The 25343-nt window shown below is 47.7% G+C and overlaps 1 protein-coding gene and 2 long non-coding RNA genes across 3 annotated transcripts; all 3 read right to left on the bottom strand.

Moving 5' to 3' along the window:
• Positions 1-1223: 1223 nt before the first annotated feature.
• Positions 1224-6195, bottom strand: LOC119959394. The gene is made up of 2 exons (XR_005459190.1): positions 5479-6195; positions 1224-2122 (listed from the first exon to the last, which is right to left on the bottom strand). It is a non-coding gene; the product is annotated as an uncharacterized LOC119959394 (long non-coding RNA).
• Positions 6196-7602: 1407 nt separating this feature from the next.
• On the bottom strand, positions 7603-9559 carry LOC119959395. The gene is made up of 3 exons (XR_005459191.1): positions 9496-9559; positions 8168-8217; positions 7603-7753 (listed from the first exon to the last, which is right to left on the bottom strand). It is a non-coding gene; the product is annotated as an uncharacterized LOC119959395 (long non-coding RNA).
• Positions 9560-17892: 8333 nt separating this feature from the next.
• LOC119959399 (zinc finger protein 229-like) lies at positions 17893-19086 on the bottom strand (the record flags this gene model as incomplete). Its single annotated transcript, XM_038787688.1, has 1 exon — positions 17893-19086. A coding segment is annotated over one exon (1194 nt), but the record flags the coding sequence as incomplete, so codon positions are not given.
• Between the last annotated feature and the right edge of the window lie 6257 nt (positions 19087-25343).

Raw genomic sequence — 25343 nt, 5'->3', positions numbered from 1 at the left:
ACTATACAGAGGGAGAATTCAGAATGTCCAATTCACCTAACAAGCATGTATTTCGGGACTTGTGGGAGGAACAGACCCCAATGAATATGGTTCAGTCCAGGCTGCGATTCCCAAAACAATCCAATCACCAAAGTTGCTTGTGAACTTGCTGGTGCATCAGTAGGTTGGAATCTGAGTGAATCCCCTCCCATGCTGGTAGCAGGTGAATGGCCTCTCCCCTGTGTGAAGACGCTGCTGTACAGTGAGGTGAGATGATTGTCTGAACCCAGTCCTTTGAGTGGTAAGCTGCTGATTGGGTGGCACAGTAGCACAGTGGTTAGCATTGTTACTTCACAGCTCCAAGGTCCCAGGTTTGATTTCTGGCTTGGGTCACTGTCTGTACGAAGTCTGCACATTGTCGCCGTATCTGTTTGTGTTTCCTCCGGATGCTCCGGTTTCCTCCCATAGTCCAAAGATGTGCAGGTTAAGTGGATTGGCCATGTTGATATGCCCTTACTGTCCAAAAGGTTTAGGTGGGTTTACTGGATTACGGGGTTAGGGTGGAGGCTTAAGTCGGGTGCACCTTCCAAGGGCCGGTGCAGACTCGATGTGCCAAATGGCCTCTTTCTGAACTATAAATTCTATGATACAGTGAGAGCATCTAAATGGTCTCTCTTCAGTGTGAACATGTTAATGGGACATCAGTTCCCCAGAATCTTTATAACACTCTTCACACTCTGGGCATTTAAATGGTCTCTCCCAGTGTGAACTCACTGGTGTCTCAGCAGATTGGAGGAATGAGCAAATCCCTTCCTACATTGGGAGCAGGTGAACAGCCTCTCCCCAGCGTGAACATGTCGGTGTGCGTGCAAGTGGTATGAGTGTGTGAATCCCTTTCCATGCTCAGAGTACGTGAAAAGTGACTTCCCAGCGTGAGTGCACTGATGAACTACTGGCTGGGATGGCTAATCAATTCCCTTTCCATAGTCCCCACAGTTTCTCCCCAGTGTGACTGCATTTATGTTTCGAAAGGCCAGATGATCAACTGAAGCTTCATCCACTCACAGAACACATGTACGGTTTCTCCCCACTGTGAACGGTGCTTTTTCCTTCCAAGTTCAAAATCCGACGATATTCAATTAACGATAAATTCGGTGAGTGTTAGATGCTGATGTGATGTTTAGTTTGTGTTTCCTAACTGCAAATCCTCCCTTTCCAAGACTAACTATATTAACACCTATAACTGAGCTGGAGGTATTCTTTAATTCAGCAGAAACAGACTCAAATGAACATAGTTCAATCCTGAATATGATTAACAGCATAATCCAATCATAACAGTTACTTGTGAATTTGTTGGTGTTTCAGCAGGTTGGATGACTGACTGAATCCCATCCCACACACTGAGCAGGTGAATGGCCTCTCCCCGGTGTGAATGTATCGATGTGCAAGTAGGTGGGATGATTGTGTGAATCCTTTCCCACACTGGGAGCAGGTGAATGGCCTCTCCCCAGTGTGAACTCGTTGGTGTCTCAGCAGATTGGCTGAGTGAGTGAATCCCTTCCCACACTGGAAGCATATGAATGGCCTCTCCCCAGTGTGAACTCGCTCGTGTGTCCGCAGGGTATATGAGTGAGCAAATGTCTTCCCACACTGGGAGCAGGTGAACGGCTTCTCCCCAGTGTGAACTCGCTGGTGTTATGCCAGGTTGGATGACCAATTGAATCCCAACCCACACACAGTGCACATGAATGTCCTCTCCTGAGTGTGAATTTGCTGGTGTCTCAGTAGAGTGAATGTGTGACCAAATCCCTTCCCACACTGGGAGCAGGTGAATGGCTTCTCCCCAGTGTGGCTGCGTCGATGAGTTTCCAACTGGCATGGGTAATGGAATCCCTTCTCACAGTCACCACATTTCCAAGGCATCTCCCTGTCGTGACTGCAATTATGTTCCAAAAATCCAGATGATTGGTTGAAATCTTGTCCACACACAGGGCACAGTTTCCCCCCACTGTAATCGGTGCTTTTTCCTTCCATGTTCCAAATCCAATGATGTTCAGGTTACAATAAATTGGCTGTCTCCATCAGATTCTGATATCATGTTCGATGTCAGTTCCCCAATTGCAAAGCCTCCCCTTGTAATACCCTGTGAAATTGATTTAAAACAGAAAAATGGGAGTGAGCGAGAACCCACAAAAACACAAAGGCAGGTTGTGAAATTGATCTGAATCGATCTGGTAATTTGTGGGGCCGGCAAAAGGAAAACGTGACCATGAAAACTACTGGATTGGCATAGAAACCCAACTGGTTCACCTCTACTGGAGTAGAGAGAGAGAGTGAAAGGGTCTGTGGAGGAAACCGGTGCACCCGGAGGGAAACCCACAAAGATGGGGAGAATGTGCAAACTCCACAGTCACCCAAGGTCGGATTCGAACCCAGGTCCTTGCACTGTGAGGCAGTAGTGAAATCAACTGTGCCACCTCCCCACCCCCCCCCCCCCTCCGGCCGTTCTTTCTTCTCTGCCGCTACTCTGCCTCACCAGTGAGACATTGGGACTCAATGATCGATTGGCTGAGATACATAGAAGGAGGCCAATCGGCCCATCGAGCCTGCACCGACCCACTTAAGCCCTCACTTCCACCCTGTCCCCGTAACCCAATAACCCCTCCTGACCTTTTTGGACACTAAGGGGCAATTTATCATGGCCAATCCACCTAACCTGCACATCTTTGGACTGTGGGAGGAAACCAGAGGTCCCGGAGGAAACCCATGCAGACACGGGGAGAAGGTGCAGACTCCACAACAAACAGTGACCTCGGGGGAATGGAACCTGGGACCCTGGTGCTGTGAAGCCACAGTGCTATATACGGGTGCTACCGTGCTGCCCACACTGAACAACCGGTAACAATCCTCCATTCTGAACAATGGGTTACAAACTCCTCCCAGTGGGGAGCAGAGGGGAGTTGGTGTTGGTTAGCTACAATGTTGGATTTTTTGTTGATTTTTCTTCTGCTTTGGTTTATTTTAATGAAAATGCCTGAAGATATATTTTTTTAAATGCTCCTCCGGGTCATTGGACATTTCGCCCCATAAAGATGGCGATCACGCATGCGCCCTGATGCACATGGAGTCTATTAAATATGGCGGCCGATAACACAGGCTGAACGTGAGGATCTGAAGTCCCGCTCGGTACAAACTGGGTGGTCCAGTCAGCTCTTTTCGGAGGTTTGTAACTCACACAACATATTTACGCAGCGTTTCCGCAGAGTCACGTGATTCCTCGCTCCGTCCGTACTTACCAATTGCGGAGCTGAAGAAGAAGCCACCCTCTGTCGCCATTACGCACACTGCAATCACAGCGGGCCACGCCCCTCATTCACCCCGATTGGTTGGAGGACCAGCCGCTCTCAGTTAGTCCTCTAAGCCCGCCCCTCCTCCTCCTATTGGGCGGGAGCTGCCGTCAATCACCCGGGCATTGTGACGGTTACAGATACGCAGAGAATTGAGTCTCCAGATAAAACCTGCTGATGGCCACAAGCTGAGAATAAAAACCTGCTGGTCCCAATTTTTTCCCCGGGAACAGTCACAGGCTATTGGCTGCCATTTTGATTCAGGGAGGAGCAGAGTGGTGAGGGAACAGGGAGTGAGTGGGGCTTCTGGGTCTCAGTGACTGGGAGAGAAAATTATTGAGTCGTTAACTTCACTCTCAGTCTGCACACTGGTTAGAACTGAACCGAGCCAGAGTAGAGGGTGGAAGAAAACTGGGAGTGGAGGCAAGGAATGGTGGAGATGGGACAATGAGTTTATAATAATCTTTACAGGGCAGCACGGTGATGCAATGGGTTAGCACTGCGGCCTCACGGTGCCGAGGTCCCAGGTTCAATCCCGGTTCTGGGTCACTGTCCGTGTGGAGTTTGCATATTCTCGCCGTGTTTGCGTGGGTTTCGCCCCCACAACCCAAAAGATGTGCTAGCTAGGTGGAGTGGCCACGCTAAATTGCCCAATAATTGGAAAAAAATATGAATTGGGTACTCTAAATTTCTTTTAAAAAAATAATAATCTTTATGACAAGTAGGCTTAAATTAACACTGCAATGAAGTTACTGTGAAAAGGCCCTAGTCGGTACACTCTGGTGCCTGTCCGGGTAAACTGAGGGAGAATTCAGAATGCCAATCCACCTAAAAAGCACATCTTTCAGGACTTGTGGGAGGAAACCCACGCAGACACGGTGCGAACGTGCAGACTCCGCACAGACGGTGACCCAAGCGAGAATCAAACACGGGACCCTGGTGCTGTGAAGCAACACAGCTACCCACTGTGCTACCGTGCCACCTACACGGTTAACAGTTATTCGATTTAATTAGGATCAGAATATTACAGGCCTTTGAATGTGGAAGGAGCAATGTTAAGTCTATTCTGCCCATGGGAAAAGATTTCAAATATTATTGTGACTGGAAACGTGCCAATACACACACACTCAAGTGAGTGTTTCAGTGAACTGACTGTGAAAAGAGCTTCAGCCAGTTACACAGCCTGCAGAAAGATCATACATCGAGTAAGTCAGTGGGAAATATTTGGCAGATCTTGGGCGGGATTCTCACATTCGGCGTCAGAGTGTCCACGCCGTCGGGAACGTCGTCGCGTTTAACGACAGCATGAACGGGCCACGGAGAGTACCAATTCTGGCCCCTACAGGGGGCCAGCACGGCACTGGAGCAGTTCACGCCGTTCCAGCCTCCCATCCCGGCGTGAACCGTGCGCCGCGCCAACCCGCGCATGCGCGGTGGCCTCCCTCAACGTGCAGGCCCCGATGCAACATGGCGCGGGAGTTCAGGGGCCGGTGCGTAACAAAATAGGCCTGGGGAGCGAGAGGCTGACCCGCCGATCGGTGGGCCCCTATAGCGGGCCAGCCCCCCCCCCCAGAGGTCAGAGCACCCTCCTCCACAGGCCGCCCCCCGACCCTGAGCGCAGAGTTCCTGCCAGCTGCGAGCAGGTGTGGACGGCGCCAGTGGGACTGCCTTTTCAGAGCGGCCGCTCGGCCCATTCGAGCCGGAGAATCGTTGGCCCGGCCGCGTACAGCAGCCTGCAACCGGCACCGCACCAAACACGCCGATGCCAATTCTCCGGGGAGCACAGAATCACGTGCCGGCATCGGGGCGGCGTGGTGTGGTTGCAGGGATTCTCCGGCCCGGGGCTGGGAGAATCCCACCCAAAGTACAATTTGGGGAAAAAGTGAAGTTGTCCCATGTTGGGAATAATAATAATAATTTAAATAGAGAGACTGCAGAATACCACAGTCGAGAAAGTTGTGTGTGTCCTTGTACACGAACCACAAGTGTATTTATTCCCTCACACTCCTCCAGATTGATCTCCATTTGCTGCCCAGCTGATCAGTCTACTGATATCTTCCTGTAGTCTCCAACTTTATTCCTCACTGTCAATCACACACTGCAAATGTCTCAACCATGTCCCTATGTTAAAGTGTGAATCATTCATGCATACCACACAAAGCGTGGAATCTTGTCCAGAACAATCCAGAACTCCGCTGGAAACAGTCTCCAGTCACAAAAATACCTCTGGACCAATCCCCTTTGCTTCCTGCTGCTCCAGCTGATGACATTTCCAGCGCAATGGAAGTGCCCTGGCTTTCCCACATGGAACTGGATGTGTATTCCACTGGGCTGGGATGTCCTGCCGTGTCTTTATTTATTTAATTATTAACATTATTAACCTCTCATTATCCAAATTTCCATTTACCATTTTTCTCTCCGCCTGACCTAGTCCATAGCTTTCTCCTTCATTGTCTAAAACACATCAGCAACTTTTGTATAATCCTGGTGCATTAATTTCAGTCTAAATCATTGATATATACCGGAAAACTGTGGAGCCCAACTGGAAATAGACGTCCAGGCATCATTCAGTCCTGGATATGACTAACATCACCAACAACAGCCGAATCCAAACCCTGCTGTTGTCTGGGAACTTGCTGACGTCTGTGCAGGATGTTTGACTGAGTGAATCACCTCCCACACGCGGAGCTGCTGAACAGCCTCTCCCAGTGACTCCCCAGTAATGTTTCCATGTGTGGGCAGTATGGTAGCTCAGTGGTTAGCACTGTTGCTTCACAGCAACAGGGTCCCAGGTTCAATTCCTGGCTTTGGTCACTGTCTGCATGGAGTCTGCACGTTCTCCCCGTGCCTGCGTGGGTTTCCATCGGGTGCTCTGGTTTCTTCCCACAAGTCCAAAGAGGTGCAGGTCAGGTGGATTTTCCAGGCTAAATTCCCCCTTAGTTTCCAAAAAGGTTAGGTGGGGTTACGGAGTTATGGTGGAGGTGTGGGCTTAAGTAGGGTGCACTTTCCAAGGGCCGGTGCAGACTCAATGGGCCGAATGCCCTCCTTCTGTACTGTAAATTCTATTATTCTGTTTCAGTGTGAAGTCGCTGGTGTTTCAGCAGATTCGGTTTACTTTTAAATCTCTTTTCACAGTCAGAACATTTAAAAGGTTTCTGATCAGTGTGAACAAGTTGGTGTGTAGTCAGGTGGGATGACTGAGTGAATTTCTTGTCACACACGGGGCAAGAGTACGGCCTCTGCCCAGTGTGAACTCGCTGGTGTTGCAGAAGGTTGGATGAATCATTGAATTCCTGCCGACACATAGGGCAGCTGAACGGTCTCTCCCCAGTGTGAACACGATGGTGTCTCAGAAGGTGGGCTGACCGAGTGAATCCCTTCCCACATTTGGAGCAGGTGAATGGCCTCTCCCCAGTGTGAACGCGTTGGTGTTTCAGAAGATCCCTTTTGCTTTTAAATGTTTTCTCACAGTCAGAACAATTAAAAGGTCTCTGATCAGTGTGAACAGATTGATGAGTTAGAAGCTGGGATGAACAAGTGAATCCCTTCCCACACACAGAGCAGGTGAACGGCCTCTCTCCAGTGTGAGTGCGTTGATGTATCATTAAACACCGTTTACTTTTAAAGCTCTTCTCACAGTCAGAACATTTAAAAGATCTCTTATCAGTGTGAACATGTTGGTGTGTCCGGAGGTTCGATGACTGAGTGAATCCCTTTCCACACACGGAACAGGTGAACGGCCTTTCCCCAGTATGACTGCGTTGGTGGAACAGTAAATCCTTCCTGCTTTTAAAGCTCTTCTCACAGTCAGCACATTTAAAAGGTCTCTGGTCAGTATGAACATGCTGGTGTGTGATGAGGTTGGATAACGTAGTAGATCGCTTCCCACACACGGAGCAGGTGAATGGCCTTTCCCCAGTGTGAATACGTCGATGAGTTTCCAAATCAGACGGGGAATTGAATCCTTTCCCACAGTCTCCGCACTTCCATGGTTTCTTCATAGTTATTGACAGGTTATCAGGTATAGGTGGGATGCAGATTTTAGGTCACTATCAGATCAGCCGTGATGTTATTAAATGGTGGAACAGTCTCAAGGGGCTGAATGTTCAATTGCTGCTTCTTGATTCCTGTGGTGCGAATGTCCTTATGTCTCTCCAACTTGGATCATCAGTTGAAGCCAGAGTACGGTGTCTCCCTGATGTAAATGTTGCAATTTCATTTCATGCTGTGTGATTGGTTGAAACTCAGTTCCAGCTAACTGTGGAAAATTACTTAGATGTCTGTGTCTTGGTGCTTTTCCAATCAAAGCGATTTTTAACATTTTTCCCCAAAGACAAAACAAACATTTCTCCTTCCACGTTGAAAGGCCGGTCCTGATGAATCAAGTGACTGTCAGATCTCGACATGATGATGCTTCTGCAAATATTCTGTAAAAGGTGATTACATTGAATTACTGTGAATATATAAGACACAAACAGGCCATTCTGGCACAGATTCTGCTGCTGTCCATACTTGGCACAAATCTCGTACTGTCCCACCAATCTCATCTTTCCATGGTAATGAGTTGCACATTCTAAACCTGTAAGTAAATACATTTGTCTGTATTGCCCCCTTTGATTTATTCGTAACTATCTTGTATTTATGACTAGTTATTTATTGATGGTCACTCTCTCACATCACCCCTCTCCAAACTACTGATAATTTTTAAGATTTGTATCAGGTCACTGCTTAATTCCTTGTTTTCAATAGAAAAAGGCCCCACTCCATTTAATATTTCCTGATCGCTGAAATCTCTCATTTTACAAAAGTCAATGCAGGATAGAAATCGCAAAGAGACAAACCTTTCTGTTGGGTTCAGTTTGTTGTGTGCAAATTCTCCAATTCTAATCCCCTGTAAAAGGAGTTTACAAAAGCCATCACTGTCAGTCCAGGATAGAAATTCTGAACAGGCAATTCTAGTTTCTCTGGAACATTTTTCCCTCTCTTGTTCCCCCAAAGCTGTAAATCCCCGTCCCACACACTCTCCCTCCTCCCTGGGCTGAAATCCAAACCCATCTCACCATCTGCACCATTTCTTTCCTCCACTCCCAGTTTTCTCCCTCCCTCTCCTCTGCCTGCATTCAGTTCTCCAGCTCCTGTCTGCAGACTGACAATAAAATCAATGGGTCTTATTGGGGGCTTGGGTTTGCAGCTATTTCGCACAGTGGGCTCAATCGCTGACTTTGAAAGCAAACCAAGGCCAGCAGCATGGTTTGATTCCCGTAACAGCCTCCCCGGACAGGCGCCGGAATGCTTTTCACAGTAACTTCATTGAAGCCTACTCGTGACAATAAGCGATTTTCATTTCATTCCATTTCCAGCGGATGTTTGTGAATCCACCCCGCCCACCTGCCAGGATTTCCTTCCTTCCCAGAGATCAGAGTAATCGAATCATAGAATTCACAGTGCAGAAGGAGGCCATTCGGCCCATCGACTCTTCACCGGCTCTTGGTAAGAGCACCCTATCCAAGCCCACACTTCCTCCCTTTCCCCATAACCCGGTAACCCCACCCAAAACGAAGGGCAATTTTGGACAAGGAAACCCACGCGGACACACGGAGAACATGCAGACTCCATACAGCTAGGAGTCTAACCTGGGACCCTTGAGTTGTGAAGCAATTGTGCTAACCACTATGCCACCACGCTGTCCTCATTGATTTGAATAAAAAATGTAAGCTCTTATTTATTATCCCCCCTCCCCCATCCTGTGATGTGACCCACCCTCCAGTGTGTGAAGCAGGATGGTGCCCGTTAACCTGGGCCTGTTCCCGGGAGGGAGGGAGAAGCTCCGCAGCTGCAAACCAGGGAGCTGACAATGATGGTGAAGGGTTTGCTCCAGCTCACAATGCCCGGGGACTGATTGACGGCGAGTTCGGACCAATAGCTTGATGACCGAACAAAAGCGGCTGGTCCTCCAATCAATCAGAGTGAATGGGAGGCGGGGCAAACCCGAGGCTTTCCCTCCCTCCGCATGCGCACGGCCACCCGGGCCTGTCTCGGGGATAAGCCTGAGCAGCTTTCGCTGGTTTAACTGCTGTATCCTAGCTTCATATTCGGGGGTTGGGCTACACGGAGTGTTTATGAAGGTTTCCGACCCATCCGCCGGCTCCATCCCTCCCTCATGACTCACCCGAGCGCGACCTGACCGGTTCAAGATTTCCACCCGGCCACTTGAATACTGAACTATAATCGGTACTGCGCATGATCGATATCACGTGAGAGACCGGGCTCAGCCCCGCCCCTCCTTCACTCCGATTGGTTGGAGGACCCGCTGCAACCACTCGGTCGTCCCCACCCACCCCTCTCTTCCTATTGGTCCCGAGCTGCCGTCAAGCAGTCCCTGGGCATTGTGAGCTGGAGCATGCGCAGTGCCGATACTGGACTCGGCCGGGAGGTTTCACTGAAACCCGGTGGAGGCTGCAAATCCCAATAAGAAGTTTCCGGGCCCGGGTTTGCATGGAGCGGGGGGACAGCTGCGGCCTGCTCCCGGTGACAGCCCTGAGTTAACGGCCGCCGTCTTTTCGAAGCTGCAAACTCGCAGGGGGCAAAAAATCCGAGATAGAGTTTGTTGTGAAACCAATGGGATATTGTAAAACAGGAGGTCAGGGTTACAGTCAACAACAACAACTTCTATTTATATAACACCTTTAACATCTTAAATCATCCCAGTCAACTTCACAGGAACATTATAAAATAAAGTGACACAGCCAGACACAAAAGGAGATATTAGGGCAGGTGACCAAAAACTTGGTCAAAGAGGCGAGTTTTAAAGAGTCTGAAAGGAGGTAAGTGAGGTGGAGATGGGGAGGTTCAGGGAGGGAATTCAGTGCTTGGGGCCAAGGGAACATAAAACCATGGTGGAGTAATTAGAATCGGGGTTGGACAAGAGTACAGGATCAGAGGTGTGTACATATCTCAGGGGGTTGTGGAGCTGGAGGAGATGACAGACACAGGGAGAGACGACGCCATGGAGGGATTTGAAAACAAGGGTGAGAATTGACTGGGAGCGAATGCAAGTCTCGGAGCACAGGGATCATAGGGGAAAGGAACTTGCTGTGAATTAAGACATGGGGAGCAGCCTTGTGGATCGCTTGAAGTTTCCAGAGGTAGAATGTGGGAGAGCAGCCAGGTGTGTAATGGAATTGTCGAATCGGGAGGTGACGATGGTAAATTGCCTTAGTATCTAAAAAGGTTAGGGGGAGTTACGGGGATAGGTGGAGGTGTGGGCTGAGCTCGGGTGCACTTTTCAAGGGCCGGTGCCGACTAGAATGGCCGAATGGCCTCCTTCTGCATTGTAAATGCTCTGAGGGCAGTAGATCATATTGGATCAAGTGTGAAACCAAATTTACAGAGCCTGGCTAAGCCTCAGACCAGGGGTGGGCAAACTTTTCTGTGCAAGGGCCACATTCAGAAATTCACAATTTTAAAGGGCCGCATAGTATATTAAGTAAAATAATTACTTCACCCGGTTATGATTCTGGGCGCCTCATATAGAACATAGAACAGTACAGCACAGAACAGGCCCTTCGGCCCTTGACGTTGTGCCGAGCAATGATCACCCTACTCAAGTCAACGTATCCACCCTATACCAGTAAGTAACCCAACAGCCCCCCCCCCCCCATTAACCTTAAAATAAAATAAAAAAAATTTAAATTAAAAAAAAAATTTTTTTTTTTTTTTAATGACTTGGTGGGCCGCATAAAGACCTTTGGCGGGCCGTTTGCGGCCCGCGGGCCGTAGTTTGCCCACCCCTGCCTCACCCTGTTGCCAAGAAGATGGATGAAGTCGGTATGTCAGGAATGGAGATTGGAGCAGGGACCGAACAGTGGATTCAATCTTCTCCATATTTGATTGAAGTTATTTAGTCAGCAGGAAGAGAACCAGAATGGACTCTGAGTCTGATATCCAATATAATTAGTTTGAGAGGGAGAGGAAGAACAAAGGAAATCCTGGAAGATTTGGAGAAATGATCTTCGCGATTGCTCATCCAATCTCCACACAGTCAGTTCTGGACACAAGGTTCACATCTGTTATTCTGTCGGCTCAGTCAGGGTGATTCAGATTAATGTCTGTCACAAGTCATGAATGAAGTAACTAATAAAGCATATTCTTACCTCTAATTATATAACTTTGGTAAAAAGATACAGAAATAATGATCTAATACTTTATTTGGCTTTCAGCCCAGGGAGGAGGGAGGAGTGTGTGGGACGGGGATTTACAGATTTGGGGAAAGAAGAGAGAAAAAAAGGTTCCCCAGAAACTGGAATTGTCTGTTCTAAATTTCTACCCTGTACTCATAGTGTGGCCTTTGTAAACTCCTTTTCCAGGGCATCAGAAGAAGATTTTCAGATAGGAAATAAACCAAATATCAAATTAAGATCCGACAGCGTCACTTAATTGATCAAGACCTGAATACCATTAGAATGTGAATGTGGAATCAAAAGTATTTGTTCTGTTTGTGGGAAAATATTTTCCCACAAACAGAACAAACATTTTTCATCAGTGTGACTGGAAAAACACTGAGACACACACACACCCAGTGAGTGTGTTCCAGTGAACTGATTGTGGAAAGAGCTTTGGCCAGTTACAGCCAGCGCCGGCCCTAGGGTTGCTGGTGCCCCGGGCAAGCTGAACTTCGGCGCCCTTTGGGGGGAGGGGGGGGGGGGGGCCGAGGCCGAGGGGGGCGGACCCGAGGGCGGGGCAGGGCGGACCCGAGGGCGGGGCGGACCCGAGGGGGGTGGGCGGGGGGAGCGGACCGAGCCGGGGGGGGGCGGACCGAGGGGGAGGGCGGCCACCGCGCATGCGCTGGTTGGCACCGGCCCAACTGCGCATGCGCGGGACCCGAGTCTCTGGCGCCCCCTAGCACATGGCGCCCCGGGCGACTGCCCGTGTTGCCGGTGCCTTGAGCCGGCCCTGGTTACAGCCTGGAGATTGTGGAAGTTGGACGTTCAACAGTTTAATGAGAATCGAGCCAAAGGAGCAAAGGGTAAGTATCAGAGACAAGATGAGCTCAGAGAGCATGATGGGAGATAGCAGGAAAAGACAGGAAAGATGTGAGTTCAGAATTTGGACAAGAAAGGTCTTCAAGGCAGTTTTACTGAGTGGTTTAGTGAAAGAGGAGCAGCAGAATCAGTTGATCGGATTGTTTCAATGGGTCTGGTTTTCCAGTCCTTCCTGCTGGCTGGATCTTCCAGTCCCACAGATCTCTCAGTCTGCTGTTCTGGTTTACTGGTTGTCTCATTGGGTTCACTGTCGGCCTCCTTGGGGTTGTGGAAGAACTCCTGGAGACTCATTTGCCTGATGAATTATCTGGAGCGAAAAAATTACGACATCTTCGCAGCCTTCAACATGTCATTGATGAAGACGAACATCTTGCCAATGCCATCCCCATACCCTCACTACTTACTATCAAACATCCGCTCAACCTCAAACAGACCATCGTTTGCAGCAAACTACCCAGCCTTCAAGAGAACAGCGACCATAACACCACACAACCTTGCCATGGCAACCTCTGCAGACGTGCCAGATCAGCGACATGGGTACCACCATTACATGTGGTAACACCACCCACCAGGTACGCGGTACATACTCGTGCGACTCAGCCAACGTTGTCAACCTCATACGCTGCAGGAAAGGATATCCAGAGACGTGGTACATTGGCGCGACCATGCAGACGTTGTATGAAGTTACTGTGAAAATCACCAAGTCGCCACATTCTGGCACCTGTTTCGGTACGCTGGTATAGGAATTGAGCCCGCGGTGCTGGCCTTGTTGTACATCATAAACCAGCTGTCTAGCCCACTGAGCTAAACCAGCGCATGACAATCGCCAGGCAGGAATGTTCCCTTCCAGTCAGGGAACACTTCAGCAGTCAAGGCCATTCAGCCTCTGATCTTCGGGTAAGCGTTCTCCAAGGCCACCTTCAGGACGCATGGCAATGCAGAATCGCTGAGCAGAAACTGATAGCCAAGTTCCGCACACATGACTACGGCCTCAACCGGGACCTTGGATTCATGTTGCATTACATTCACCACCCACCATCTGGCCTGGGCTTATGAAATCCAACCAACTGTCCTGGCTTGAGACAATTCACACCTCTTTAACCTGTGATTATCCCTCTCTCCGGTTGCACATCTGGACCTGTAAAGACTTAATTACCTGCAAAGACTCGGATTCAAAGTACCATCTCGCATCACTGAATTTTTCTGTATATGTGTTTGTGGAACCCACATCTTCATTTACCTGTGGAAGGAGCTGCGCTCCGAAAGCTAGTGATTCTAAATAAACCTGTTGGACTTTTAACCTGGTGTTGTAAGACATCTTACCGTGCCCACCCCTGTCCAACGCCGGCATCGCCACATCATAAATGTGAAGCATTTAGGGCAGCACAGGGCACAGTGGTTAGCATTGCAGCCTACGGTGCTGAGGACCTGGGTTTGAATCCCGGCCCTGGGTCACTGTCCGTGTGGAGCTTGCACATTCTCCCCGAGTCTGCATAGGTTTCACCCCCACAATCCAAAGATGTGCAAGTTAGGTGGGTTGGCCACGCTAAATTGCCCCCCCCAAAAAATTTTTTAAATAAAAAAAAGAAGCATTTAATGCTTCTGACAGTGTTGAATCAGGAACCTTTTGCGCGTTAGGTGAATGTGATAACCTCCACGCTACGAAACAGCTGGAAGCATAGTACCAATGGTCCTGTGCAATGTTCAACTGCACAGTCTTGCTGCAGATGTCAATGGTTCGGCTGGGAGGCCGGGTCACTGATTACATGAAGACAGCTGTTCCTTTAAAACTGATGTCTCAACTTGTAAGACCATAAGCCATAGAATTTATATTGAACTTTAGCATTTGATCTGTCTGGACTGTACGCAGAACAATACTTTTCACTGTACCTCGGTACACGTGACAATAAATCAAAACCAATCAAAGAGACAGTTTCTTACTCGTCTTCAGATTGAACAATGAGCCGCCTTAAAAATTATTCATTCATGGGAGGTGGGGGTCACTGGCTGGATCAGCATTTACTGCTCATTCCAATTGCCCTTGAACTGAGTGTCTTGTGAGGCTATTTCAGGGGGCACTTACAAATCAACCACGACATTGCTGTGGATCTGGAGTCACGTGTAGGCCAGGCCACGTAAGGAGAGCAGATTTCCTGAAGGACATTAGTGAACCAGATGTGTTTTCACAACAATCAAGGATGTTATCATCAGACTTTTAATTCGATACTGTTATTCAATTTCAATATGTGTCATAGGCAGATTCGATCCCAGATCCCCAGAGCATTAGAACATAGAACATAGAACAGTACAGCACAGAACAGGCCCTTCGGCCCTCGATGTTGTGCCGAGCAATGATCACCCTACTCAAACCCACGTATCCACCCTATACCCGTAACGCAACAACCCCCTCCTTAACCTTACTTTTTAGGACACTACGGGCAATTTAGCATGGCCAATCCACCTAACCCGCACATCTTTGGATTGTGGGAGGAAACCGGAGCACCCGGAGGAAACCCACGCACACACGGGGAGGACGTACAGACTCCACACAGACAGTGACCCAGCCGGGAATCGAACCTGGGACCCTGGAGCTGTGAAGCATTTTTGCTAACCACCATGCTACCGTGCATTAACCCGGGTCTCTGTATTACTAGCCCAGTAACAATACCATTACTCCACTGCCTGGCCCACACAGTCTTGGCAGAATATGATGTCTTGGAACTTCTCAAATTTACAAAGTAATTTATTTTTTCAAACAAATTCTGAAAGCTCTGCAGTTTCTGGAAACATTTTGGTTGATGATGTTTGTTTTTTAAATAAAGATCTAGCCTTTACAAAATAATTACTGAATACACCAATTCGCTAATGATAATCAATGTTCACTACAGAATAATCATTAATATAATTGGTGTTTTTTGTTATGAAATAAATATATAGTTAATATAGAAAAGGTACAAAAGGTGAAATGGCTGCAGAAAAACACATGTTAGATGTATAAAAGGGCTTCCTTGACCTTGTTACTAATGACAATTTTATAACTAAATGTGATCACACATGGTACTTACAGTTTCCTACATTACAACAGTGAATATATTTCAAAAGAACTCCATTGGCTTTGAAACACTTTAGGAGGTCCAGTGGTAGTGAGAGGTTTTATAGAAATGTGACTTGTTCTAATTGTCCACAAACCCGGATACATTATACTTGGTGTCCTCTCCAGAATCATTGATAAAGGTTGAGTCTTAATTTTGTGTAATAACCACAGCGTTGACACCATTTTAAATGCTCTGTGAGCCTCCAGACACGCCATAAGCACAATTATTTGTTGTAAAACACAGCGAGTTGTTGTGATTTGGAATGCACTGTCCATAAATGGAGCTAGAATCTCATTGGACTGTAACTTCCAAAAGGGAATTTGGTACATTCTGAAAAAGAAAACAAAAGTCGAACTATGGGATTAAATGAGTGGCTGTACAGAGAGCTGGCATGGGAAAAATGGGCCAAATGGACTCCTCTGTGCTCTAGGAGCCTCATTTACATATAAAGCGATTGGTAATGACCTGGAACCTACTGCCTATGAGGGTAGGAGATGCAGAGATGATGGAAGGATTTCAATAGGAAATTGGACGGGCACTGAGAGAAATAAACACACAGGGATTCAGGGACAGACTGGCTTGCTCCACAGGGAGCCAACACGGTCCCAAAGGGCTGAATGCCTCCATTCCCCACCCTCCAGATGCTGTGATCTCAGGAGAGAAATTCAGCTGCTCCAGTCACTCCAACTAACTGGAGTCCTTCATCTCTGGTGCCATTCTTGTAAATGTCCTCTACTCCCTAACTAAGAACTTCACATATTTCCTGAAGTGTGGGGCCCATATCTTGGGTTCCATTCTAGAGGGATAGAATTGAAAAGCACGGAGGAAATGTTCAACTTGTTTAAAACGATGGTTCGACGACACTGGGAGCACTGACAACATTGGTGATCTCCATTGAGAAAAATGAAATAGAGGCACTGGAGAAGGTGCAACAAAGATTCATAATATACAGAACTGAGAGCATTTAACACTCAGGAAAGGCTGGGGCTGCTTTTTTCTGAAAAACAGAAGGTTGATGGAAGTCTTTGAGATTATGAAGGGATTCAATAATCCAATAGGAATTTCAGTCGAAACCTCTTTACCCAAGTGGTGAGAATGTGGAACTGACTAACACAGCGAGTGGTTGAGGTGAACAGCATGAATACATTGAACGTAAAGCTAGATACATACATGAGGGAGAAAGGAATAGAGGGAGATGCTGATGGAGGGAGATGTAGAGGGGTGGATGGAGGATCATGTAGAGCATAAATACTGACACAGACCATGGCTAACCTCAGCCGGTATGGGAATTTAACCTGTGCTGTTGGTGTCACTCATCACAAACCAGCCAACTGACCTAACTGATCCCAGTGTAAATCTGTAATAACTCCTTAAATATTACTGATTGCCTGAATCCGCCATACTGTTTAATGTTGTTCCCCAGTGCACTTCAGACAACTTGCCACTCATACCCTGATAGTTTTCTTCTGTGAGAAGCACCAAGATCAATTAAACAGAAGAACCAAGGCGCAGGCTTGGAGGGCCAAAGGGCCTGTTCCCATGCTGGTCCTTTCTTTGTTCTTTTGTCACTAAGCATGCAGGTACAGCAGGCAGTAAAGAAGGCAAATGGTGTGCTAGCCCTCAATGCGAGCAGATTCAAGTGCAGGAGCAGGAATATCTTGCTGTCATTGTACAGGGCCTTGGCGAGGCCGTACCTGGAATATTGTGTGCAGTTTTGGCCTCCTTATCTGAGGAAGGATGTTCTTGCTTGAGAGGGAGTGCAGCGGTTTTCCAAGCTGATTTCTGGGATGGTGGGATTGACGTACGAGAGATTGAATCAGTTAGGATTGTATTCGCTGGAGTTCAGAATACTGGAGTGGGGGGAGGGAATCTCATAGAAACCTATAATATTCTAACAGGGTAGATAGGGCTGGTTTAGCTCAGTGGGCTAAACAGCTGGTTTGTGTTGCAGAGCAAAGCTAGCAGCGCGGGTTCAATTCCCGTACCAGCTTATCCAAACAGGTCTCAGAATGTGGTGACTAGGGGCATGTCACAGTAGCTTCATACTTGTGACAATAAAAGATTATTATTATTATTAGATGCAGGTAAGATTTTCCCGATGGTGGGAGTGTACAGAACCAGAGGTCGCAGTCTGAGGATACGGGGTGGACCATTTAGGACAGAGATGAGTAATGTCTTCATCAGAGAGTGGTGAGCCTGTGGAATTTGTTACCACAGGAAATAGTTGAGGCCCATACATTGTATATTTTCAAAAAGCAGTTACCGGTAGATACAGCACTGAGGGCGAAGGGGATCAAAGGAAATGGAGGGGAAAGCGGGATTAAGATATTGAGTCGAATGATAAGCCATGATCATAATGAGTGGCAGAGCAGGTGCAAAGTGCCAAATGATCTGTTCCTGCTCCTATTTTCTATATAATCCGTTCCCACACTAAGAGCAGATGAATGGTCTCTCTCCCGTGTGAATTCGCTGATGTTTCCGCAGGTTGGATGAATCAATGAATTCCTTCCCACACTGAGAGCAGGTGAATGGCTTCTCCCCAGTGTGAACTCGCTGATGTTTCCGCAGGTTGGATGAAAGGCTGAATCCCTTCCCACACTGAGAGCAGGTGTACGGCTTCTCCCCAGTGTGAACTCGCTGATGTCTCTGCAGACTGGATAACTGTGTGAATCCCTTCCCACACTGAGAGCAGGTGAATGGCTTCTCCCCAGTGTGAATTTGTTTATGTTTCCACAGGGAGGATGAATCAATGAATCCCTTCCCACACTGAGAGCAGGTGAATGGTCTCTCCCCAGTGTGAACTCGCTGGTGTGTCTGCAGACTGGATAACTGTGTGAATCCCTTCCCACAGAGGGAGCAGGTGAATGGCTCCTCCCCGGTGTGAACTCGCTGGTGTGTCTGCAGACTGGATAACTGTGTGAATCCATTCCCACAGAGGGAGCAGGTGAATGGCTTCTCACCAGTGTGAACCCGCTGGTGTGTCTGCAGATGGGAGAACTGTGTGAATCCCTTCCCACAGAGGGAGCAGGTGAATGGCTTCTCCCCATTGTGAACTCGCTGGTGTGTCTGCAGACTGGATAACTGAGTGAATCCATTCCCACAGAGGGAGCAGATGAATGGCCTCTCCCCAGTGTGAACTCGTTCGTGTTTCCGCAGGTTGGATAAATCACGGAATCCCTTCGCACACTGAGAGCAGGTGAATGGTCTCTCCCCAGTGTGAAATCGCTGATGTTTCCGCAGGTTGGATGAATGGCTGAATCCCATCCCACACTGAGAGCAGGTGAACGGCCTCTCCCCAGTGTGAATTCGCTGATGTTTCCGCAGGGTGGATGAATCAATGAATCCCTTCCCACACTGAGAGCAGGTGAATGGCCTTTCCCCAGTGTGAATTCGTTGATGTGTTTGCAGGTGGAATACTCGAGTGAATCCCTTCCCACAATGAGAGCAGGTGAATGGCCTCTCCCCAGTGTGAACTTGCTGGTGTGACTGCAGGGTGGAGAACAGAGTGAATCCCTTCCCACACTGAGAGCAGGTGAACGGCCGATGCCCAGTGTGACTGCGTCGATGAATCTCCAGCACAGATGGGGCTCTGAATCCCTTCCCACAGTCCCCACATTTCCACGGTTTCTCCATGTTTTGGGTCTCCTCGTGTCTCTCCAGGTTCGACAATCAGTGGAAGCCTTATCTACACACAGAACATGTGCACTGTCTCTCCTCACTGTGAATGGTGTGATGTTTTTTCAGGCTGTGTATCTGGTTTCGGCTCTTTCCACAGTCAGTTCACTGGAACACTCTCACTCGGGTGTGTGTTGTGTGGGTCTCGGTGCTTTTCCAGTCACACTCACTTTTAAAATCTTTTGAAGCCAACAGATCGGACAAACATTTCTCCTTCTCGCCGATGATATTCAGATCAGAAGGAATAGAGCAAGTTTGTCACATCGAGACATGGTGATTGAGATTTCTGTCTATAATTCCTCCTCTTCCAACATCCTTTAAAAACAATTTACAAAGTCATCAGTGAGCACAGGATAGAAATTCACAATAACTTCATTGCAATGTAAGCCTACATGTGACGATAAAGATTATTATTATTAAAATTCAGCGCAGACAATTCTAGTTCCGATGGAACATTATTTCCTCTCTCGTTCTCCAAAAGCTGTAAATCTCCATCCCGCACACTCTCCCTCCGTTCTCACTCTGCTGTATCTAATATTCACCCTCCCAATTCTCCTGAAGGTGCTGATTCAGGCTGATTGACAGATCCCAGCTCAGCTCACTGTTTCCTGACCAGGACACAGAGATTAGAATAGAAGCAAGAGTTGGCCATTCGGCCCACCGAGTCTGCTAACCATTCAATGAGATCCTTGGCCGATCTACCTCAGCACCATTTTCCCCACACGATCCCCATATCCCTCGATATCTTCAATATCTGGAAACCTAGCAACATTTGTCTTGAACATACCTAATGTCTGAGGCTCCACATTCCTCTGGGGTACAGAATTCCAAAGCTTCACCACATCCTCGAGTGAAGAAATCCTTCCTCATCTCAGCTTTCACTCTATTTTCCTACCTGTTCCCCATAACCCTGAACTCCATCGTCAATAAAATATCTGTCAAACTTGTGCTTCAATATATTCAATAACGCCCAGATACAACCGGTCCCTGTGGAAGAGAAATCCAAAGACTAACAACCATCTGAGGGAAGAGATGACTGGAAATCTATAACGTAGCTACAGTCTTATATTACAAGAGAAGAAATAATAATAAATTTACTTCATTGCAGAATGGTAAATAATATATCTTATCTGTGCCATGTAACAACACTGTCTGTCGGAAAAGATTTTCAAGATCAGTGTGACTAAAAAAACCCGATACACACTCGACTCAAGTGAGAGTGTTCCAGTGATCTGACTGTGGAAAGAGCTTTAACCAGTTACACCGTCTGAAAAAACATCACCATTCAGAGCGGGGAGGGACCGTACACATGCTCTCTGTGGGGACAAGACTTCAACTGATCGTCAAACATGGAAAGCAAAAACAACACCAGCAGCATGCTGAAACCATGGAAATATGGGGACAGTGGGAAGGGATTCAGATCCCCATGTGAGCTGAAGACTTATCACCAGGCATACCAGCGACAGACCATTCACCTGTTCGGAGTGTGGAAAGGGATTCACCCAGTTATTCCAGTGAAGATTTATCCTCGAGGTGGGCAATATCATCGTCTTTTTCTTTTTGTTCTCAGAGGGGTTGCCCTGCCAGAAGTAAGCTGGTGAATGAGAGTGAGGTGGGGGCTGCAGTTGTTGAACCAGTTTTGGCTGGTTTTGTCTGGGTCAGAGCCTGGGGGGGGGGGGGGGGGGATTTGGTTTCAATTTGTGTATCTGGGTGGGACATTGGCAGGAAATGGGGGGAGATGGGGTGAGCTTGCTGGTGATGACTATAGAACTGTTTTTGTTTTTCTCTCAGGGTGTGTGTGGCGGCCATCTTGTGTGGGCCCTTGGCCTGTACTTTTTGAAGATTTACTCGATCGTCCCTCACGGTGGAACCGGCTGATTCCATGATGGGGAAGTGGGGGTTGGAGACCCCGGATTCGGCTGGTCACCTATAATGTAAGGGGATTGGGTGGAACAGTGAAGGGGTTGTGTGTTTTCGCTCACTGAATGAATCTAAATGCTGGTGTGGTGTTCTTGTAGGAGACTCACTTGCGGGTTAGAGATCAGACCAGGGTGGCACGATGGCACAGTGGTTAGCACTGCTGTCTCATGGCGCTGAGGTCCCAGGTTCAATCCTGGCCCCGCATCATTGGCTGTGTGGAGTTTGCTCATTCTCCCCATGTCACCATGGCTTCGCCCCACAACCCAAAGCTGTGCAGGTTAGGTGGATTGGCCACGGGAAATTGCCACTTAATTGGAAAAAAAATAATTGGGTACTCTAAATATATAGAAAACAAAATAAAGATCAGACCAGATGGCGGAGGGGTTAGCCAAGTGTTTCACTCGGGCATTGACAAAGGGCTCGAGCTGCTGCAATTCTAATCAATAAAGAGATTCCTCTTTCGATCACTGGGCTCGTTCCTGACACTAATGGGAGATACATGGTGGTCAGCGGGTCGTAGGCAGGTACATTGGTGGTGCTGGTGTATGTCTATGACCCTAACTGGGTAGCACGGCAGCCCAGTGGTTAGCACTGTTGCTTCACAGTGCCAGGGACCCAGGTTCAATTCCCGGCTTGGGTCACTGTCTGTGCAGAGTTTGCACGTTCTCTCCGTGTCAACGTGGGTTTCCTCCGGGTGTTCCGGTTTCTTCCCACAGTTCCAAAAGACGTGCTGTTAGGTAATTTGAACATTCTGAATTCTCCCTCAGTGTACCTGAACAGGCGCTGGAATAGGTGTCCAAGGGATTTTCACAGTAACTTCATTGCAGTGTTAATAATAAAGAATGTGACAATAATAAAGATTATTATTATGTGGCATTTGGGAAAAAATTGTTGGGATCCATCCCAGACCTGGATACAGATCAATTATATCTTGGAGGGGACTTCAATTGTGTTCTGGATCCTAAATGGACTGGTCCAAGCTCATTCAACCACAACAAAAACATGAAAAAGGAATTAAACCAGACAGACACCCAGCATCAACAATAGCAAACGCAGCAAAAGATTTTTTAAAAGTGTTCCCATCAGCAGATTGTAAAAGGATTACGGGACACAGATTTAAGATTGTGAACAAGATCTACAGGAGAGATAGGAGGTAGTAATTTTATACAGTAAGTGATAATGATCTGAACTCGATGCTTACACCCAAGGTCGATAATCTCCAGGTCCTGATAACCCGAATGGTGCTGTCAGAATTTGATGTGAGGATTGGTTGTGAGTTTCCTGTCTACAAATCCCTTCCTAATCCCCCGTGAAAGAAGTTTACAAAGGCATCACTGTCAGTCCAGAAACGTAATTCAGGAAAAATAACTATTTCTCCTGGTTTGCATTTGCTGTGTGTAAATCCTCCCCTACTAATCCCCTGTAAAAACAGTTTCCAAAATTAATCACTGTCAGTCCAGAATAGAAATTCACAACATTCGCTCCTCGTGCTCCCTGGTCCAGGATGACCGCTCGTGCCCCCCGCTGCACACTGACCCGCTTTTCCATTAGCAGTCCCCAGATTTGAGGGTGATGTTGACTCAGGATTGTGAGTTTCTGCCCTGGGTTTTCATGTGGCTGAACAGAGCCGCAGAGCTTTGGACACATGGGACAGAATGTCTAATAAGACAGTGAAATCCGGAGAGCAGGATTGGCTTCCTTTTCTTTCCATCTCTGCCACCGCTTTGCATCATCAATAAGACATTGGGACTCAAAGACTAATCCAGTTTGATGGACAAGTTGTCTCCATTCTGAACAATGGGGAACAGGCTCCTCCCACTCATTGAAACATCGCCCCGACAAAGATGATTAACGCGCATGCGCCCTGATGCACATCCAATAAAGATGGCGGCCGTTAACCCGAGCCGAATATGAGGAGCTGCAGCTCCGCTCGGTACAAACTGGGACCCGCAAACTTTTCGAAGGTTTGCGATTGCAACAACTTTACACACCGTTTCCGCCCGCACCCGCGATCTCTCGCTCACTCCATATTGTTAAACGCTCTTTACCAATTCCGGATGTGAAGACACAGCCGTTCTCCTTCGCCATTACCCACACTGCGCATGCTTCAATCACCGGGCCCCGCCCCTCATTCACTCTGATTGTTTGGAGGACCAGCCGCTCCCGGTCGGTCCTCCAGGCCCGCCCCTCCTCTTCCTATTGGTCGTGAGCTGCCGTCAATCACCCGGGCATTGTGACGCTTCCAGATGGTGAGAGCTGCCGCAAACTCAGGCGGACTCGCTGATTCTCCAATAATAACAGTGAGAGTCTCAGTGGGACAATCAGACAATAATAGTGGAGATGGGGCCCAGAGGGGAAACAGCAAAGGATTCACTCACTTTGAGAGTAACAAACACAGTGCCTGTTCCCATAATCTGGCTGCAGTGTGTCAGTGAACATATAGGATCCAATGTGGAATCACAAGAGTTCCTACAGTGCAGAAGGAGGCCATTCGGCCCATTTAATCTGCACCGCCCTATGAAATATCACCCTACCTGGGCCAATCTGGGACGTCGTGGTAGCACAGTGGGTAGCACTGTTGCTTACCAGATCCAGGGTCCCAGGTGACAACTCCGTCACTGTTATTATTAGACAATAACCTGCCTGTCATTCCAATTCTGGTGAATGAAAATCGTTTATTCTCGCAAGTAGGCTTCAATGAAGTTACTGTGAAAAGCCCCTAGTCGCCACATTCCGGCGCCTGTCCGGGGAGGCTGGTACGGGAATCGAACCGTGCTGCTGGCCTGCTTGGTCTGCTTTAAAAGCCAGCGATTTAGCCTTGTGAGCTAAACCAGCCCCACTGTGTGTACACTGTGTGTATTACTCTGTCACTGTTATCAGTAGACAGTAATAGGAGGGCAAGATGCAAGGTAGCAATGTTAATTTTTTGTTTCTGTGTTATAGTCAGTGTCACTGGGAGGTGTGTGATAAAATAGGAATGGAAACATCATGACAGAGGGACGTGTGACTGACTCCACCTGATTCAGAGCTGTTCTACCCAAGGTGAGAGCAATGAGGACATGGGGAACTCCAGAGATTTCTCATATCTGAGGTGCATCTGTAGAGGAACTGAAATCATTCTAGTGGTTCTCGATTTATACAGGAAATATATCTGACAGCTAAAACCAAAGTTTCTATCTTCTCTTTGAGATACATTGTGATTGAAAAGATCAAATGTTAAAACATCAGGAGAGGAAAATTCAGACTGTCACAAAGGGCATCATTGCTACCTCACAGCACCATGGACCCTGGTTCAATTCCGGCCTTGGGTGACTTTCTCCCAGTATCTGCATGGGTTTTCCTACCTACCAGTCAAAGATTTGCAGCTCAGGTGGATTGGCCATTCCGCTTAGTGTCCAAAAATGTGTTGGTTAGGTGGGGTTACAGGGATAGGGTGGGGGTGGGCCTAGGTATACTGCAAACTGAATGGGCCGAATGGCCTCCTTTTGCACTGTAGAGATTCTATGAGTGAACTGTCGAATTCATTTGACTCACCATAACACTGCCAATTTACTCTCTACAAGTGTAACTCCCGTTGAAAGTTACTGTAAATCTGCTTCCAGCAGCCTGTCAGTGTGAATTCCAGATCACATCACTGTGTAAAAACCATTCTCCTCATCACCCCCTTGGGTTCTGTTGTCAAATATCTTAAATCTCTGTGTCCTCTGGTTACAATCCCTCCTGCTCTTGGGAAACAGTTTCTCCCCATCGACACTATCACAAATCCTTCCACATTTTAAAAACCTCTATTAAATCTCCCCTTCACCTTCCCCGATCTCAGAGGGACAATCCCAGTTTCTCCTGCTCTGAGTCACAGGGACTCGAAACGTTAACTCTGTTTCTCTCAGTACCGATGCTGCCAGAACGGCTGAGTTTTTCCAACGTTTACTGATTTTCTCCCTCTTTCTGTCTTTAATCCATTACAACTCGTTCATGAAATTCAACACCTCAATTAAATAGGAACATACAGATATCGAGAGAGAGAGATACAGAGGAAAGGAGAGACAGAGGAACTGTGAGAAAAACTGAGATTTTAAACAGCAGAAAGATGAGGTGGCGAGAGATAAAAGCTGAGAAGTAGAGGAAACAAGTAACACAGAAAGAATGATATAAAATATAAGGGAGCAGGTTATCAGTTCCCAGCTACAGAGAGCAGAGGGAACTCAGTGTCTGATCCACAGACACAGCCGGTTCTGTCCGGGAATGGAGACTCTGAACAGAAATAACCGGCTCATTTGTAAATGTCA

The sequence above is a fragment of the Scyliorhinus canicula genome, unplaced genomic scaffold (assembly GCF_902713615.1).
Source record: "Scyliorhinus canicula unplaced genomic scaffold, sScyCan1.1, whole genome shotgun sequence".
In the NCBI taxonomy this organism is placed as follows: domain Eukaryota; kingdom Metazoa; phylum Chordata; class Chondrichthyes; order Carcharhiniformes; family Scyliorhinidae; genus Scyliorhinus; species Scyliorhinus canicula.
The sequence above is the reverse complement of the archived record's forward strand: the minus strand, read 5'-3'. Positions and strand labels throughout refer to the sequence as shown.